The sequence below is a fragment of the Panthera uncia genome, chromosome A2 (genome assembly GCF_023721935.1).
Source record: "Panthera uncia isolate 11264 chromosome A2, Puncia_PCG_1.0, whole genome shotgun sequence".
NCBI lineage: Eukaryota > Metazoa > Chordata > Mammalia > Carnivora > Felidae > Panthera > Panthera uncia.
In genome coordinates, this window is record NC_064816.1 from 93,719,108 (window position 1) to 93,740,044 (window position 20,937).

Sequence of the window (20,937 nt, forward strand, 5' to 3'; positions counted from 1 at the left end):
CTTAAAATGCATTAAAATAAAAACTTGGGAGAAGTATTACATGAAATTTTCAATAATCCAACATTGGCAGGTACTTGGCAGATTGCTGTGATAGTGTTTAATTTAGTTTAAATGAATAGTGTTTACTTTTTAAATGTAATAACCAAGTCCGAAGTTTGTAGGCCCAGCCCCAGTCTTGAGGGGATTTCAAAGCATGTTTGTGGACAGTGATTAAAGTGATTGGGAATAGTTAGCCTAGGTTTGACAACTATTTTCAGGTACTTGTAGAACAATCAGATCTAAGAATCAGTGTATGCAAAAGGCTCTAAGGCTAGACTCTCCATTATGGAAGCCGCTAGACACATGTGGCTGTTGAGCACTTGAAATATAGCTAGTTGGAATTGAGATGTGCTGTGAATGTGAAATACATACCAGTTAAGCATGATTAATTGTGATAAATGCATACTAAGTTCAAAAATTTAGCCTAAAACATATAAAATATCTTATTACATCCTCATTACATGTTAGAATGAAAGTATTTTGTATATATTCAATTAAATACATTATATTTATTAAAATTAGTTTCACTTGATTCTTTGAGCTTTTTAAATATTCTGGTAGCCATATTAAAAGTGCACTATGTGACTTGCATTTTATTTCTATTGCATAGCATTGCCCTAGAAGACTGAAGTTGGTAGCTTTTACATAGAGTTAGATTTCAACTTTTCTTGAAAAGGAACTTTATGGTAGTAAATGGCCATCTGAAAATGAATGGATTGCCTTGGGAATTTGTACATATTCTGCTGTTCAAAGTGTTCAGATACTTGAAGGGAATATTTTAGAGTGCTTTCAAGAATGAGGTGACAGGCTTAGATAAATCCTGAGGTTATTTTAATACGACATTTCCTACCTTCATCACTGTGATTCTAGTAGCTTACACCTTCATCGAAAATTTCTGATTTAACGATAAGACATTTAAAAAGAACTAATGATGAAGGGCAATAAATAAAAACCCTGTTTGATATATAGATGTCAGTGCTGTAAGAACTCTGAGGAAGGAAAAATGACTTTCATCTGAGAGTAAAGATAGGAAATTTTTGAACAGGGCTCTAAAGAAGAATAAGATTTGAATAAGCAAAATATGGTCACAAGAAGAATATTCCGGGGTAGAATAAACAGATAAACAAAGGAAAGGTGACAGGGAGGCACAAGAATCACTCTAGGAGACAGAGAACCCTAACAGTTTGGCTAGAGTAGAAGGGGTATTGAAGAGTTTATGACCTATTATAAATTCAGGGCTTTTTGCTTTTCTCAGAAAAGAAAAAGATGTGCTCAAGGGTGCATTCAAGGATATATACAAAAGATGCATACATTGAAGGACTCATAAAATCTATTTAAGATGTCTACTTATTTTATTTTTTCCTACAAGGTATCACTTGGAAAACATACATTAACCTGAAGTGGCCATAAGTTTGTCAATGCTGGATAATCACAGAGTGATCAGATGCATCTATAAAATAGGAGCCAAAAAATGTTTACATAGATTTAGTAATTATCCCTAAAAGAATAATCTTATAATTGCAAGGGTTGGATGTCACTGAACAAGCCTTTTAAAGATCATTTCAAGGGGTGCCTGGGTGTCTCAGTCAGTTAAGCATCTGACTCTTGGTTTCAGCGCAGGCCATGATCTCGTGGTTCCATGAATTCAAGCCCCGCATCGGGCTCTGCACTGACAGTGCGAAGCTTGCTTGGGATTCTCTCTCTCCCTCTCTCTCTCTCTCTCTCTCTCTCTCTCTGCCTCTCCCCCACTCACGCTATCTCTGTCTCTCTCAAAAATGAATTAAAAAAATAAAAATAAATTTAAAAAAAGATTATTTCAAAACCAGTGCACTAGTTGTGTTGTGGAGATCATGATCATACACGTAAAGGGGTGGTGGCTGATAGGATGAATGACAGCATTCTAGGGTTATGAGAATTAGGAGTTATAAATGAGATATTTCCAGTGATTCCCATAAAATATAGATCAGAAATGTGTTACATTTCATTTAATTTCAAAGTGAAGATAGGAGGGGCGCCTGGGTGGCTCAGTCAGTTAAGCATCCGACTTTGGCTCAGGTCATGGTCTCGCGGTCCGTGAGTTCGAGCCCTGTGTCGGGCTCTGTGCTGGCAGCTCAGAGCCTGGAACCTGTTTCAGATTCTGTGTCTCCCTCTCTCTCTGACCCTCCCCCATTCATGCTCTGTCTCTCTCTGTCTCAAAAATAAATAAATGTTAAAAAAAGAAGTGAAGATAGGATGCTCTGAAAAACCATGGTAAATTATTCTAAGCATCTTGGTCATGATGTAACATTGATGTAGGAGAGTAAAATAAAATTGTTTTAGAAATTAAGGGTTGGGAGCACTTAGGTGACTCAGTCGGTTAAGTGTCTGATAGTTTCATCTCATAGTTTAAATTATCTCGGCTCAAATCATGATCTCACAGTTTGTGAGATGGAGCCCTCACATCAGGCTCTGCATTGACAGAGTGGAGACTGTCTGGGATTCTCTCTCTCCCTCTGTCTCTCTGCCCCTCCCCTGCTGGTTCGTTCGTTCATTCTCTTTCTCCCTCTCTCTCAAAATAAATAAATAAACTTAAAAAATTAAGAATGGGAGGGATTATGAAGATAAAAATCTTCTGCACAGCAAAGGAAACAACCAACAAAACTAAAAGGCAACCAACGGAATGGGAAAAGATATTTGCAAATGACATATCGGACAAAGGGCTAGTATCCAAAATCTATAAAGAGCTCACCAAACTCCACACCTGAAAAACAAATAACCCAGTGAAGAAATGGGCAGAAAACATGAATAGACACTTCTCTAAAGAAGATGTCCGGATGGCCAACAGGCACATGAAAAGATGCTCAGCGTCGCTCCTCATCAGGGAAGTACAAATCAAAACCACACTCAGATATCACCTCACGCCAGTCAGAGTGGCCAAAATGAACAAATCAGGAGACTATAGATGCTGGAGAGGATGTGGAGAAACGGGAACCCTCTTGCACTGTTGGTGGGAATGCAAATTGGTGCAGCCACTCTGGAAAACAGTGTGGAGGTTCCTCAAAAAATTAAAAATAGGGGTGCCTGGGTGGCGCAGTCGGTTAAGCGGCCGACTTCAGCCAGGTCACGATCTCGCGGTCTGTGAGTTCGAGCCCCGCATCGGGCTCTGTGCTGACGGCTCGGAGCCTGGAGCCTGTTTCCGATTCTGTGTCTCCCTCTCTCTCTGCCCCTCCCCCGTTCATGCTCTGTCTCTCTCTGTCCCAAAAATAAATAAAAAACGTTGAAAAAAAAAAAAAATTAAAAACAGACCTACCCTATGACCCAGCAATAGCACTGCTAGGAATTTACCCAAGGGATACAGGAGTACTGATGCATAGGGGCACTTGTACCCCAATGTTTATAGCAGCACTCTCAACAATAGCCAAATTATGGAAAGAGCCTAAATGTCCATCAACTGATGAATGGATAAAGAAATTGTGGTTTATATACACAGTGGAGTACTACGTGGCAATAAGAAAGAATGAAATATGGCCCTTTGTAGCAACGTGGATAGAACTGGAGAGTGTGATGCTAAGTGAAATAAGCCATACAGAGAAAGACAGATACCATATGGTTTCACTCTTATGTGGATCCTGAGAAACTTAACAGAAACCCATGGGGGAGGGGAAGGGAAAAAAAAAAAAAAGAGGTTAGAGTGGAAGAGAGCCAAAGCATAAGAGACTGTTAAAAACTGAGAACAAACTGAGGGTTGATGGGGGGTGGGAGGGAGGGGAGGGTGGGTGATGGGTATTGAGGAGAGCACCTTTTGGGATGAGCACTGGGTGTTGTATGGAAACCAATTTGACAATAAACTTCATATATTGAAAAAAAAAAGAATGGGAGGGAAATAATATTTCTAAATTATGTTTGCATATATTTTAATATACATTTTTTGCTAAATTAAATAAGGAGTTACACAACAATTTACAAATCTAAAGTCCATGTTTTTAAGGGAGCCAAAAATGTGGCATTTTGTTTTTTGGTTTTTTTTATCTTCTCACTGGGAAAATGTGAAATCCAGAGTTACCTCGTATTCAGCATATCTGATGATTAATAACTATGGATATCTTATATTTAATTCTAAGTGGAGGAAATACACAAAGTGTTTCACATTTATTAACTCCTGCATTCCTCATAAGAACCTTGTTATTTTGCATTTTAGAAAACTCGGACTTAAAGTCCCATAGCTGGTAAGGGGCAGAACCAGAATTTGAATCGGGTCTGATTCTGAAGTCTACATTTTTTTAGTGCTTGGTCTGTGTTGCCTAACTTTTGAACATAAATGTTTTTATTGAGCTTATACCAACTGGTAACGATGATCCATTGCCTTGATTAAATGTACTGGTTATGATGTTTCAAAGTATAGTTAGTGCCAACATATTTTACCTATTTATTTTTTGTCAACAGTTTTTGCCTGTGTACATGCACATCCGGGTTCTGGTTGCTGCATACCTGTTTCAGACAGGGTATGGGCATTTCTCATACTTTTGGATCAAAGGAGACTTTGGAATTCATAGAGTCTGTCAGGTAGGGATGATTTCAGTTCTTCTTCTTTCATTTTGACATAAAAATATGAATATGGTCATTATAAGGCCACCAATAATTTGAATATGACATTGCACTTTAAAGTTATGTTATTTCTGTGTTCTGTGGTTAATAATTCGAGATAAATAATTTATTACTGAGGGAAGGGAAAATGTAATTTAAGTGAATGTCTAATAAAAGGACCGGTACTCAAGGGACGACACTGCTAATTCACTTCAGTTTTATAGAAATGTACAGTTACCTGGAATTATTATAATATGCTATGTTTTCTTTAAGAAGAGGATTAATATTTATTAAGTTTCCACCTTGTGCTGGACACTTCCTGAACATTATTTATCCCTCATTACAACCCTGAGTTGTGATCTTCATGTTTACAGAAAGGACACTGAGGCTCAGAGAGGTTAAATAATTTGCCTATGGTCAGATAGTAAGTGGCACAACTCTAATATCAATCTGCTTAAACCCTGTGTTCTTTGAGTGACATCACACGGTCTGACATGACTGTTAACAGAGGTCCCAAAGTCACTTTTTAATTTGAGTAATATTATTTTGTATCTATGACAACTCTCAACTTAATCCTAAATGGGGTAAATCAACATCAAACAGATGAAATGGACACCCTTTTGTTGACGTAATCTAATCTCTGCTTATAAACCATAGCCTTAGGAAGGAGACTTATGATTCTCTCCCTACATTTAGCAAGATGACAGTTGTAGCCAGAGGACAGCTGAGGTTGGTGTTTTACTTGGATTTAGTTAATATAATGATGCATAAATATTTTATATTCAACTCTTTACAGTGATTGTAGAACAAATGTAATTTTAAGGATTAGTAAAATATACTTGCAGTTATTACTTTGGTCTTAAATAAACGTTTGTACTCTGTCAGAGAGAATCTGTCTTTGCTTTTCCTGCATACCTGGAATGAAAACCATTTTCTTCTCCTTTTTAATAGGTCTTATTTCGTCTCAATTTCCTGGTAGTGGTGTTATGTATAGTAATGGATCGGCCTTATCAATTCTATTACTTTGTCCCCTTGGTCACTGTATGGTTCATGGTCATATATGTTACTTTAGCACTATGGCCACAAATAATCCAAAAAAAAGCAAACGGTAAATATACTCTCTTACTGTTAATAAATATATACTTTTCATGTACAAAATTTATTTCTCATTGTTAAAGGCTATTTTTTATTGAGACATAGTTTAAATTTATGTGTAGTTTTGATATTTGAAACTTTGTTCTTAAACTGTGTTTCCAAAATGGTACAGCTAAATAATTCAAGTAATATAACAGTGCAGATTAATAGTTTGCATGTCTATTGTATGTATGTGTTTTTTTTAATCTAAATTTTTCAAAGTCGTTTTACACATCAGCTGACGCAGCATTTGTCAGACTGTCCTGTACAGAGCCCGAGTGAAGACCACTGGAGGAGAGGAGAGCAATCCAATGGGGCTCCAGGCCCTTATAGCCTTCTCTCGTCTTTGGCAGCTCTGCTTTATATATTTTACATGTATTGAGATTTTTGGATAAACATTCACTTACAAAAAGGCTTTTTATGTCAGCCAGGTCTAAAGGGCACTAATACAATTTACCCTCTAGACAACTCTTTACACACTTACTGTCAGCCTGTTGTGCATATAAAGAAACCTGAGCGTCCAGAAGGTCGTCACCTTCAAACTCCACATAGCCAGTTACTGGTCATATTCAAAGTGAGGCCACATTCATTTCTCTTCATGCTTTTTCCCCCTGAAGATCATATCATTGAAATAAAAGCTTCCCTTTTTTGGAAAAATTAAAAATTGTTGTTTTTAGTAATTTTTAACTTAACTCTTTCAATCAAATATTATATATCAAAAATATCTTCCACTGACTTCCATCATAATGTCAAATAACTTTTTCAGGAAAGAGTTGAGTTCCAGCCTTTAATCAAGTCCATTAATGTCGTTGAATAGCCTTTGTACCTTAATCCCTCGACACAAACCTAACATATTAAATTAAATCAATATATATAAACTATGAACACGTAACTTAAAATATGCATACGTTAAAATACATTTTAAGGTTAAACGTTAGTCCATTAGGGAGTTCTTAAGCTCTTTCCTTGAAACTTTAATGTTTAAGCAGTGTTACCTAAGCTATATTCAACATGAATGTTTGTTAGAATTACATTGAACATATTGGCATATTTTTCCAAATTTTGTTGTAACTTTGAATAGTACATGGGTATAATTGAATCCAGGAGATATTTTCAGATATATTTATAGTGGATGAACCGGAGATACGTAAGGTGTCAGGTGTGGGTTGTGGCCTCCTTCCTAGTGAGGCTGGTCCGTCTTTTCCTTTTTGCCCTTCTTACAGTTTATACCACTTACATATATTTTATGTATCCTATAGGCAGCCTTTGATTATTGTAAGGACTGTGCAGAGTATTAATACATTAAACAGAGACTATTTAATATGTTTTTTATGTAAATTTATACTTTTTAGTAAATTAAATGTTTTCTCTCTTAGGAAATTGTTTCTGGCATTTTGGCTTACTGTTGAAACTAGCCTTCTTGCTGTTATGTATATGTTTTTTGGCATATTCTCAGGTTTGTACAGTCTTTTCAGTTTATATTTTGTTCTATTTTATTTTAAAGTTCAAGTCAAAGTATGTAAGAAGAGTCAGAGCTTTTTTTTAGCTTCATTTTTTAATGACTGTAATAAAAGTGTCACTCTGTAGTTGACTACTCAGTGTAGTTCTTTTGAGACCTATCTACTTTTGTTACCACTGTTTTTGTTGTAAGAGCAATTTAAAGCTCTTCCTCTGGCAATTGTTCAAAATCCATTTTACTTGACTTTGATCAATCAGACGTTTATTGAATGCCTCTTATAAGACACTACTCTAAGTGGAGATCAAAATTCTCTTGACAGAATTTGCAGCTTGGTTTGTGCATTATTCATTGCTTCAAAGTGTTACTTGACTTTTCCATAACTGCATAGACTAAAATTTTGGCAGTTAGTAAAACCAACTCAGGAGCAAATGGGTTTGTATGTATGGAATATGTTTAATTTAATAAAATTTTTGGTCATTTTCTTACCTCTACCCTTTTATCCCCCTCTTATGACGGTTGAGATGTTTTCAGCTACTTTAGCAAGGTGGCAAATTCCTACCTGCTGGTCAGTCCATCAGACAGACATATTATTTGGGCAGTATGATCTTTATAACAAAATATTTTAATTTGAATGCCTGTAGTTGTGACTTATTCTGTAGTTTGCTCCCATCTCCAACATTCCCTGTCTTGTACTTAGCTGTGTCAGGTGCAAATGCCATATAAGCATCGTGTGTGTGTGTGTGTGTGTGTGTGTGTGTGTGTGAGAGAGAGAGAGAGAGAGAGAGAGAGAGAGGGAGAGAGAGAGAGTGATCCTATAAAGCTGGTTTTTATTAGTTTGTTTTTGTAGGCTTTCATTCTTATTTTCATGCTTAGAAATAAAGCATTTTTATTTCTGCCTGACCTGCAAGGTTTTTTGCAGGAGATTTATAAATAATAAGGAAACAATAGCAAACGTATGAAGAAATAGCCAGGTAACTGCAACAGCTACTTGACACTTATTGATTAAAATTCCAAACACTCTGTGGTGCATCTGAGGGAGACAAGGGAAGGTGAACCAGAGGTTCAATAAAGGTTTCCCCAGCTTTGGATTAGTGTACAAAAGGAAAAAGTACATGGCCCAGTATAGCCCAGTGTCTTTCACAAAATGGGTGCTCACTAAAAACTTTTCTGTTGATCACATAAATAAATTTTTAATCAGAAATAATATGTTAAGTGCTAAATACATATATATGATCTACAGGACCATGTATTTCTAATAGATGCTAAATATTTCTATATTTTATTTTGATATTTATATTTCTGTACTTCATATCAATATTTATGATCTATAAGTACTTTATATTGCAACTCTTGGTAAGAATCCTCTATTTTCTGAGGCACAGATTTTGATAGGACCTCTGTTTAATAAGTTATAGGTATTTTAAATTCTTAAATGGTTAAATGGAGGATACTGTATTTTATTAAAATAATAAAGTTCTTATAAAGATTCAGCATTACCTAAAATACAATGCTGTTTTCACTTTTTTGGTTTTTAATAGCCTTTTTAAAAATTGTTATGTTACATTTTCTATGCTGTGGCATTAGGTCTAATAATGGAGCTTTCCTTCAAAAAGTTTGCCGTCCTTCTTTAGTCTGGGAATTGAGGTTTTTGTTCCCTTCTTTGAAAGACTTCATTAATGTGCAGGAATGCACCCAAGACTTCTGCCCCTTCAGTCCCAGATTTTCCAGGCTTGTCAGATTAATAAGAGAGTGCATTCACTAACTTGACCAGAGTAAAATTGTAAACTTTGTTTCAAAGGTTGGTAATGGCATTTGGGTATGGTTGATTAAGTAAGGTGACTAATTCGGAGGATTCTTTTAATTCAGATGGTTGATTATAGATTATTAAGGACATTTAGAGAAGGAAAAACTGTATTTTAACTTTAACCATCATTCTTTAGGATATTGATATCATAATGGCTGAGGTCTTTTGTATTTTGATGTTTTGATCAGTTAATATTAGCTGCTTTATGTAATAGATTAAAAACCTTAAATGGAAGAATTTTCCAGTTACTAGCTTACTTTTTGTTTTAATTTTGCAGTCTCAGTAGCCTTTCATGTGCAGTGAAAGTAAGTTAACAAAAAAGTTTTAAGTCATCTTTATTAGCCGTTAGTAAAATAAATTTATTTTCAAATGAACGTCAAATTAAAGAATTTTTAAATTGTGAATAACTTTTTTATAATCCTAGTAGAAAACTATAATTTAGAATAGAGTTAGAAAACAAGTATTGACTCATACCATCTTATTTTGTGTTCTGGATTCCTTTTCTCAGGGTGCATTTGAGAAGATCTTTTCTCTTTGGCCATTGTCCAAGTGTTTTGAACTGAAAGGGAATGTATATGAATGGTGGTTCAGATGGAGGTTAGACCGTTACGTATGTATTTACCTTGTGATCTTTTGCCATTTCAAATTAACGCTTTAAAAGAATTATTTGGAAAATTATAATTATTTTTATTTAGTTTTAGTATAGGGAAGTATGTTGACTTGGTAAATTAAAGCAGCCCTCCTCCCATTTTTTTATAGTGGAGAGAGGGTATGCATGTGTGTATATATATATATATATGTGTATATATATATACACACATATATATATGTACATATATATATATATGAGCAGGAAAATACTGTAAAAATGTTGTCTATAAAGTGGCCTTTCTTTGAGACATAATTTTGATTTACAAATGACCCTTCATAGGGGTGCCTGGCTGGCTCAGTCAGTGGAGCCTGTGGCTCCTGATATTGGTGTCGTGAGTTTGAGCCCCATGTTGGGTGTAGAGATTACTTAAATAAACTTAAAAATAAATGATCTCTATAAACTTAAAAAAAATAAAAATGATCCCTCATATATGTGTTTTGGCCATTCAACACAATATTTATTGAACCCTAGTATATGCTCTAGATGTTGGTTTTATGAGGAATATATTAGAGAAAGAAGACATACCACCAGGCTTCTAAGCCTTACAATCTAGTTTAAAACCCAAAGTTACTATTTATATTTAGGTACTAAGTTATATACAGTATGGATTTTGTGGTAGAAGTGTGTAAAGAAGAGAGAACAGTGTCATGGGTGATTCCATAACTTTAATCTTGAAGGAAAGATTCAATTGGCCAGGAAATATCGAGCACAGCATTTGGAAAATAATGGACAATGAATAAATATTAATTACCTCTCTTCTCTCTTTCCCTTTTTTCTTCCATACTTCACTCATCCTATTTTTCATTCAACAAAGATTTTCTTTTTTTTATTGATTTAAAAAAATATTTTTAATGTTTATTTATTTTGAGAGAGAGAGAGAGAGAGAGAGAGAGAGAAAGCAGGGGAGGGGCACAGAGAGAGGGAGACACAGAATCCGAAGCAGGCTCCAGGCTCTGAGCTGTCAGCACAGAGCCCGACACGGGGCTGGAACTCACAGACCGTGAGATCATGACCTGAGCTGAAGTCGGACGCTTAACAGGCTGAGCCACCCAGTGCCCCAACAAATGTTTTCTTAATGCCTATTTTGTGCCATTTCTGGTTTCCAGTACCTATGCACTTTCCAGTATACTACATTGCACTTCAAAATCACATATAAATAAAAAGCTTTGCTAAAGTCTTGCTACCAACTTCTAAATTCTCAACCTAGTCATTACAGCAATCTACCGTGATAGTTCACTTTAAACCTTTGTTTTAAAAAAAAAAAAAAAAAGGAAGCTCTATGTGCTTTCTGGTCTACCATTTTTTTTTCCCCATTCTTGTGTGCATATGCTCCTTCTTAAAAGCATGATATTGGTGATGTTATTGTTGTTTTATTTGATTGAGAGTATCAAGATAAAATGTTTTATTTTGGTTGAGCATTTAAATTTTACCATATGTCTTCAGAATAGTTTATTGTTGTTGTTCTTTTTTTAAAGTTTAATTCCAGTATAGTTGACATATAGTGTTATATTGGTTTAAGGTGAACAATACAGTGATTCAGTAATTTTATACATTACTCAGTGCTTATCATGATAAGTGTACTATTAATCCCCTTCACCTATTTCACCCATCACCCCACCGACCTCCCCTCTGATGACCACCAATTTGTTCTCTGTAGTTAAGAGTTTGTTTCTTGGTTTGTCTCCTTTTTTCTTTGTTGGTTTGTTTTGTTTCTTAAATTCCACATATGAATGAAATCATATGATATTTGTCTTTCTTTGAGTGACTTATTTCACTTAGCATTAAACCCTCTAGATCCATGTTATTGCATAAAAAGATTTCATTCTTTTTATGTCTGGATAGTATTCCATTGTGTGTGTATATATATATGCACACATCTTCTTTATCCATTCATCTATTAATGGACACTTGGGCCAATTCCGTATCTTGGCTATTGTAAATAATACTGCAGTAAACATAGGGCTGCATATATCTTTTCAAATTAGTGCTTTTGTATTCTCTGGATAAATACCCAGTAGTGGAATTATGGGATCACAGGGTAGTTCTACTTTTAATTTTTTGAGAAAACTTCATACTGTTTTCCACAGTGTCTGTACCAGTTTGCATTCCCATCAAAGTATACAAGAGGTCCTTTTTCTCCACATTCTCATCAACACTTGTTTCTTGTGTTTTTGTCATTATTTTGAACTTCTCTTTATTTCTTCACTTGCGGCTGAGACTGCTCAAAATGAACCAGCTTATCTCATATTGTTGCAAGAGCTGTGGATAGTTTCTAACAATCCTTGATTGTATGTCATTTCTTGAAGTTTAAGACCTTCATTTAATCTTTAAGCTTTTAACCTACTTACTTTTGTATATATTGTCCTTATTTTCCAACTATTTCTGCTACTTACTGAAATCTAGCTGTTTAAAACAAATTTTCTCTTCTTATTTTTTAGGTAGTCTTTCATGGAATGTTGTTTGCTTTCATTTATCTGGCTTTACAGAAGCGTCAAGTACTTTCTGAAGGAAAGGGTGAACCTCTTTTTTCAAACAAAATTTCAAATTTTCTATTGTTTATTTCAGTAGTTTCTTTCTTGGTAAGTTTCAAAGTGTAATCCTCTAGTTTTCCAAAATCCTAAATGGTACAGAATATTAACATTAAGAGATAGGGATTCAATCAATTATTTTTAATCTTTACTTTTAAAATCCTTTTTCTCCATTTTCTTCTCATTGAACATAAATGCTAAGAGAATGTATATATGTATGTGTATATATGCATGTGTTAAATATGAAGAATGACTGAGGACTCAGTGAAATGGAAATTTGTAAAAATGTAATAAATTTGGGGAAAAATAAAATGTGAGGTGTTTGACAGGAAGGGTGATCATTGCCTCATGATCACTATTTCCAGAGGAGCACAGACCTGTGCTCCTCTCTGTCTGCTTTCTTTTACTTAACAGTTGAGCATACCAAAATAAGTGATGACCGAACCTGTGGGCAGCTTTCACTAAGGCTTTTTAAATAACATAATGGAGCATAATGTTATTAACAAAACAAAACAAAAACTGTGTAGATTATGAGGAAGCTGCTTCATTGAGTCATAAGTATTTTCAGGAACTGATCCATATATATTCTTTTTGTTTTAGACCTATTCCATCTGGGCTAGCAGTTGTAAAAACAAAGCAGAGTGCAATGAACTCCACCCATCTGTATCTGTGGTGCAGGTAATTATCCTGATTTAGGAAAAAAATGTTTTTCTTAATTCTTGATAAGAACACAGTCTTTAGAAGCAGAGAGATTTGAGATCAAACTATAAAATGTAGGTATGTTATTTAATCATCCTAACCCCTACCTTCCTTTACTGTACAGAAACCTTAAAATTTCTTTTAAAGGGTTGTTACGTGAAATGTATGGAAATTGTCAATATTTGTCACTTTACAGTAGGCATTCAGAACTTGTTAACTCTCCTCATGTTTGCTTTGTCTTCATTTACTCATATTTCTTTATTAAATCATAACTATCAATGTGTTAAGTACCATGCTACATGTAAGAAGTTTACTGTTAAGATATATACAGCTCCTGCCCTCATAGAATTTATGGTCTAGTAGAGATATGAACCAGTAAATATTTGTTCATTTAACATTTTGCATGCATTTAACAAATATAACTATGCACTAATATTATGCTGGGGGTATTATAGACATAGTTCCTATCCTCCCAGAGCCTCCATTCTTCTATTACAGAGAGTAATCATATAATCACCACATAATTATAAAGAGTCGTATATGATGCTACAAGAGAATATAGTAAGGGGATATGACCTAGTTGAAGTTGTAGCAGGCATGGTCTGGGGTCAGAAATTATTTCCCTGAGAAAATTAAGTTGAGAATGGAGGGATAAAGGACAGCAAGAACTCAGGCCCTGCGATGGAAGGGAGCAAATTGACATTCAGGAAATTTACAGAAAGTTGTTCAGGCTAGAACTCAGCCAGCGTCTAGAGAAGTGTTTGGTAGCGACTGAGAGGTGGGCAGAGGCGAGGGGCAACTCAAAGCAGATTGACATTTTGCAGGGATACCTCCCGTTGCCAGTGATGATGGGACATTGTGATAGTGTGGCGATGGTTAAATACAGGAAGCTTTGGAAGCATGTGGGGTTTCTTCTCAAGCTATCTTGGTATCTGAGCAGGGTTCTTAGAGAAAGTAGTGTCTAAGCCATGACCTAATAAATGAGTAGTCCAGCAAAGAGGAGCAGGGGTCATTTCTAGAGGATCTTCTCTTAGGTCTTAAGTTCTCTTCAGTGCAAGGAACTATTTTATTCCTTTTAAGCCTCTATATAGTCAGTAGAATTGAGCATGTGACAGACTCTTAAAATGTAATTGATAATGAAATTTTAAACATTATGCTGTAGTCATGTGGCATTTTCACGACTTCTGTAGACAGTAATAGTCCTTACCAGTAATGATTGGTATATCATATTTGATATCATTTCTGTTACTCATAATGGAAGGGAGGTGTTACCGTTCATGATGCACCAATACAGAACAATATAAGAAGAGCTAAGGGAAAGAGTAGATACACATACAATAACAGGCAAGCACTGCTAATCCTTATCACCTTCCTTTCCAGTCACTACCCTCTACACACTCCTGTTTACTTAATACTTTTTCAGTGAGGGCCTCAGCCCCTCTGGTGCAGAGGAAAAGAATGGACAGGGAGCATAAATTGAAGCAACTACTAATTTTATTAGCAGCTACTTCTCTTCAAGGGACCCAGTCCCCTACTGTAAAAACCAGATCATCCAGGGAGCCCCAAATTTTACATCCTTATCACACTTCACTCTTATTTTCAGATGCCAAAGGGTAACGTAGGTGTGAGGGTATAGGTGTAGATGTGTGTATATAGGACATTGTGGTTTTTAAAAATGATATATATGATTGTGTACCTTTAGCATACTTATCTGAGGGAGCTTCTTAAGATTTTAACATGTACAAGATTCCTAGTTTTCTGTTAGAAAGTATTTTCCCAGCCTGGCCTGCAGAAGGCTTATATATCAAATCTTTTTTTTTTTAATTCAAGTATAATTAACAGTGTTATGTTAGTTTCAGGTGTATAATATAATTGTTCAATAATTCTATACTCTCAATCCTTCTATCTGTTTCACTCTTGTAGAGCAATCCTAGAATCCTGACCTTTTAGTTTTGCCCATCAATCTGGATAGAAATTTCCAGAAGGGCTTGTTATAGAACAGCATACAGGTGATTAACCATAAATAATGTATATTAAGTGCTTAGCACAGTACCCAACAAGTTATAAATGCTGAACAAATTTTAAGCATTATTATTATTTCTTTACAAAGCTAATAAGGATGGCTCCCTAGACCCCTGTTATCTTTTCCATGGCTATTATTTGATTTTCTATCCCCCTTATCACATTGTTTAGTAAGTGTATGACAAAACTCAGACTGGAATATGCTAAAGAAATAAGTACATATTCTTTCTAAAGTTAGAAAGAAAGAAAGAAAGTGATTTGCTTAGAACTATTCCTGGATTTTCTGAGAGCTCAGACTAGTGATTTGTAGGTATCTATGTCATTCTTCCTAGCATTTTACAGTTTACGCAGTACTTTATAATAACTCATTAAATGGTTTCATGTTCAAGGGTTTTGTGTAGGTCTCACCTTTATGATTTTTACCATTACATATACCAGCTGTGCTATTAAACCTAATATGTTTCTTAAATGACTCAGTGCATGCTATGATAAGTACCTCTTATGTGTTTTCTCATCAAATGCTCACATCAACCTTCCAAGTAAATCATATCCCTATTTATATGAATGAGGAAACAGACCTAAGGGAGTAAAGTACCTTGCCTTAAATCCCAAAACTAATACAAGGGAAAGGCCAGATTCAAACTTGAGTCCCTTTGATGCTATTGCCCATGAAGATCACTCAACTTAATAGTACCTGAGTAGTTCACTTTGGTTCCTTTTTCCCAATGATTGAGGGACCCACAGATCTCCTATTTGCTCATCTTGTATGCATCCCAGAGGCTTCTTCCGAAAGCCTTTGACCAGATGCCCAGAATGATCAACACTGAATATGGGATTTTTCTCTGAAGTGCAAATAGATCTTTCAATCTTTTTATGAGAGAAGTTTTAGGAGAGAAGATGTTTGTGAAAGTGAAAACTTTTTTACTTACAATTTCTTTGTTCTTTATAAGGAGAGTAGATTCTAAAGAGAGCTCTTTGCTTGATAAACTAGTTATTGAGTGTGACACTGAATTAGAAGTTTAGAAAATTCAAGATTATTCCACCTAGTACAGAAGGGTGGGGGAGAGAGGTGAAGGCCAGCGCCCAAAAGCTGGAGATTGTTTTTGGAGAGAAGAGATCAAAAGGAGAAAATACATTACATGTGAATGCAGTTCAAGGCATCATTTGCCTGGCCATACAGAGCAAACATGAGGACATCTTAAAAGTCCTGCCATTTCTCATCTTTACATGGCTGTTAGTGGAAGGAGGCTTTTGAAGGGAGCAAAAGGAAGGCATATGGCTGCCAGTCAGGCAGATACTTTATGGAAGAAGCCAAATTGTATCATGAAATTTTATGAATTTTGCTACACAACATAGGATATCATTTCTTTCTACACAAAGGGCCTCACGTGGGTTTACAATTTTTCAAATACACATAAAATTGTTCAGCCATGCACTACCTACATTCTGCACTGGCATGCGGTATACATACAGAGCACATGTTGAGAAACCTAACATGGACAGACTCTAGAACAAAAATGACTTGCCAAAACTTTATTGAAAAAAAACATTGTGTATGTATCAAATAGTCCAAGAACATAGATAATAAAGTTCTCACTTGACAGGAAGCAAACACTTTTAGTAAACAGATTATTTATTTTGCCTTTGTGGTTTTTCCTTAGATTTTAGCCTTCATCCTAATAAGGAATATCCCTGGATATGCCCGTTCAGTTTATAGTTCATTTTTTGCTTGGTTTGGAAAAATTTCATTAGAGGTTGGTACATTAATATTTTGTTCTGTCTTCTATAGCCAAGTGTTACATGCAGGTGTGTGTGTGTGGCTGTGTGTGCATGAATCCAACAGACATTTTTAAAAAATCAAAGCTATGTTATTTATGGCATTATAGAAAAAAAATTCAGAACTTTCAACAGCAGTAGAATAGTATGTTTTTAAAGCCTTACTTAAATGACTGGACATAGATGACTTTCAAATATTCTTTATATTGTTTTAAGCTTTTAAACACAACTAAGATGCTGAGATCAGGAGAGAAAAAAATTAAATAGATATAAATGAAATTTATAAATAGATATGAATGAAGACAAGCTGAGGGGATTTTGATTTGTTCTTCATCTCCATAATTAAATATTACTAGAATTTAGTTTATCAATACTTATCCTAATAAAATTCAGGAAATTTTGTGATTGGAAATTTGGGGAAATTTTTTAAACTCATTACATTTTGTGTGCAGTACCTAATATGAATTATTTAAAACCTTAAAATATGTTTTAAAATACATTCTGCCTATTCTGAGCTCTATTATTCAAAGTAGAACATTTTACTTTCTTAAATGTTTATTTATTTATTTGAGAGAGAGAGAGAGAGAGAGAGAGAGAGCATGCGCGGGAGGGAGGGAGCAGGGTGAGAGGCAGAGTTAGAGGGAGACAGAGAATCCCAAGCAGGCTGCCCGCTGTCAGCCCAGAGCCCAACATGGGGCTTAAACTCATGAACCATGAGATCATGACCAGAGCTGAAATCAAGAGTGGAATGTTTAACTGACTGAATCACCCAAGCGCTCCCAAGATAGAACATTTTAAAACAGTGGAATTCATATTGTAATCATAGAAGATACATTTTAGAGTATAAGATTTATTAAGTTGTTTTTAAAATAGGGAAAATAAATTTTTGAGTTCTTGAATAAATGTTCTATTATTTTTTTGTCTCATAAGTGAGACTGAATAGAATTTAGAATTATTAATCGAGAATGGCTTACCAAATCATTCAGTAGATATAAAGAATATTTTGCCAACCCCTTAATACTTGGAGTATGAGAGTTTGTATAAATTTTAATTGAATGAAGTTATAATTTGGTATTTCTAGTAAAAATAAATTTTAGGGCACCTGGGTGGCTCAGTTGGTTAAGTGTCTGACTTTGGCTTAGGTCATGATGTCATGGTGGATGAGTTCAAGCCCCACGTCGGGCTCTCTGCTGTCACCACAGAGCCCTCTTCAGATCCTCTGTCCCCCTCTCTTTCTGCTTGCACATGTGCGTGTGCACACACAATTTCTCAAAAATAAATAAACATTAAAAAAATATATAGAAATGTTATGGTCTCATATTTGGGAGGTAGTTTAAGCATTTTTCTACTCTTTGATATTTTGAACCAATTTCATGAGAGAACATTTGTGATCACAATCAAAGTTGTAGTGGTGTCATCTAATATGTATACTCACATCAAAGTTGAAATATACTATGGAAGCATGAAAATACAGTTGAAAAAATTTGTCTGGCCATTCAAAGCACACTTGAAGACATCTTAAAATCCATGCCATTTCCTGCTCATGTATCCGCATACAGAAATATGGTTCACAAATATAATTAAATATGCAGTATGCATATATATATATATATATATATATATATATATATATATACTTATGTGCATAGACACACACGTAGTGATTCTTTATTTGGTGTCTAAATACCAGAGTTCAGATATCATTCTGTCAGCTGTCTTCTATGTCATGCAAAAAAAATGTTTTTTAAAGTTCTAAGGGTCCTGTTTCATTTCTTGGGGACTTTGAAGTAGTACTTGAGCAAGTAGGAGTTTTGGAGAGTAGACCACAGTAGACTTTTCAGGACCAAGAGTGAAACAGAATTAAATGGTTTGGAAAAAGCCTGCTAATGTAATGATGCTACCAAATGTTTAAGTTAGGCAAAACTGTGAGATAGTCCTGGACCATCTGTACATATCTAACTTTAGATACTTTCCTTCCAGCTGTTTATTTGCCAGTATCACATCTGGCTGGCAGCGGACACAAGAGGCATCTTGGTTCTCATACCCGGAAACCCTATGCTCAACATCATTGTCAGCACTTTCATATTTGTTTGTGTGGCACATGAAATTTCTCAGATCACTAATGATCTTGCACAGATTATTATTCCTAAAGATAACTCATCTCTGTTGAAAAGGTTGGCATGTATAGCTGCATTTTTTTGTGGACTCCTCATCTTATCGTCGATTCAAGACAAATCCAGACATTAGGTTCCTAAGATCCTAAAAAACTTAAACTCTTCAGACTGATTTTGTGTCTGCCTAGAGGAGAAAAGTATCTATCTGGAGATATAAATGTATATGTAAATTAATTTGTGTGGCAAGAGGACAGCTCAGTGGCGTCTGTTGAACATGTGTGGTTGTATATATATTGGAAATGTACATCTCCAATGTGAAATACTGAAAAAAAAAAATTGAAGCAGAGTGCATTGTATAGGACTGCATGTGAAAAGTCTTTTCTACTGGATCTATATTGCCATTTATAAATGATTTTAAGTTAACATGAAGGCAGGGAAATAATTACCTTTCCAGTAAATACATATAGATAATTTAATTAGCTTAGTGACACCACTGAGTGTTTTGATATTTACTAAATTTGTGGTAATAAGATTGTCTACACCTGTATTTATCATGCAACTTCCTACTTCACCGAACCTTTCTTACTCAAGAATGACTGCAGTATTGTTTTCTTATCATATGTGCAATGATGTGGAATGATAAACAGTATGCCTTTAATTTATATATGTTCATGTTCTGATGTTATCTGTTTCCTGACATGATTTTTCTTCCTAACTGTGTTTTTCAGGTATACCTAAATCTTTGTACACTTTGTCTCACAGAGTTGTTCTAGGCTCCATGACAGGGTTTTGTCACTGTTGATGCTGTTGCTTCTTTTTATAAAAAGGCCAAATTTTCTTTCCAATCCAGACATTCACATGTTTTCTTTCCTGAAGCTGTACCAGTGTAAAACCAGTACCCTGTGGATCCATTTAATGTTTTCCTTCAACTAATTAATTTCTGTCTATTTCCAATGTTTGGAAAGCTCTTTATAATCATTTTGGTATTTCCTATTACTCCCCCCTATTTTTAAAATATTTATCAATCTAACTTGTGCAGTGTAGTAAAAATTCAAGTTGTTATGAGTGAGATGTATTAACCATGAGTAGAATTTTAAGTAAACCGGTGACTTCGGGCAATGTATGTTTTTCATTTTGTTTTGTTACAGGCTAACTGTTAGAGGTATAAATTTATTTATCTGTTGTACAGATTTGATTATAACTTTTAATGTTTGAAAGATTGCACTTGTTTGTTCTTACTGTGTGTGGGATAAAATATATTTTCTGTTCATGGTATATGAAAATATGGAGTAATTTAAACAGTAAATAAACATTCTGTGGATGCTTATTTTTGTATCAGCAAAGTATCAATTAAACTGTATGTGTCCTTTTTTTTTTAAAATCTGGATCCATTAATGATTGGTTCAAATTTCTAATTCATTTATTTTATTCAGCTTAAGTTTATTTTCCCAAACTCTTAGTGTATCGGGAGAGGTCACTGTGATAGTTGAATAAGGAATGATTTAGTTTTCAGAGTCACAGAGGATAATCTGCTTTTCTACCCAGGAAGTTTAAGCATTATGCTTTATTAGTAGCCTTATTTGAAGATTTTAAAAATTTAATTATTATTTCTTCAGCACTGGATTTATGTGCTAGTGGTATCTTCCCATTAATTGTGGAATAATTCTCAGACAAAAATGTGTGTTCTTTCTTCTTCTCTCTTCTTCTGCCCTTGCTTAATCTTTTGACATTTCCCAGATAGACAATTGTAATGATTCATTGCTCTGCCTCCTAGACTGCAGCCTTATAAGTAGAGAATAGTATAGTTATAAATCAAAAACTTCCAAGCACCGTGATCACATTATTCTTGCTGGTGTGGCTTGCCAATGAGTAGAGTGCATTTTAATTTAGCTTGTAAGTTTTATCACCTGAAAAAGATTCTTCCCGATGAAACAATTGAAAAAGAAAGATGACCAGTATTTCTCTGTTTTTTGGAAGCACTTATGTCTTCCAATCATGATACCCAATGAATATGTTTTCCTTCCTATTTGAACTCAAGCATAGAGCTTAACTAGCAAGCCATTTCTTCACATGCTCTCATTTCATATGTCCCACTCTTTTATTTATAGTTATATATCATAACTAAAATATAGTACATTTGTAATTAA

At 34.9% G+C, this 20,937-nt stretch overlaps 1 protein-coding gene across 2 annotated transcripts in view; it reads left to right on the forward strand.

Moving 5' to 3' along the window:
- Positions 1-20,117, forward strand: part of CASD1 (CAS1 domain containing 1) — a 51,568-nt gene extending 31,451 nt beyond the window's left edge. The window contains exons 11-18 of one of the 2 annotated variants that reach the window (XM_049641472.1): positions 4,462-4,581; positions 5,554-5,710; positions 7,113-7,192; positions 9,508-9,609; positions 12,090-12,230; positions 12,780-12,857; positions 16,562-16,654; positions 18,657-20,117. In XM_049641472.1, the coding sequence (XP_049497429.1) occupies positions 4,462-4,581; positions 5,554-5,710; positions 7,113-7,192; positions 9,508-9,609; positions 12,090-12,230; positions 12,780-12,857; positions 16,562-16,654; positions 18,657-18,923 (1,038 nt within the window). In that variant the 3' untranslated portion in view covers positions 18,924-20,117. The remainder of the gene's footprint in view (positions 1-4,461; positions 4,582-5,553; positions 5,711-7,112; positions 7,193-9,507; positions 9,610-12,089; positions 12,231-12,779; positions 12,858-16,561; positions 16,655-18,656) is intronic. The other variant, XM_049641473.1, reaches the window with a different exon arrangement.
- The last annotated feature ends 820 nt before the right edge of the window (positions 20,118-20,937 follow it).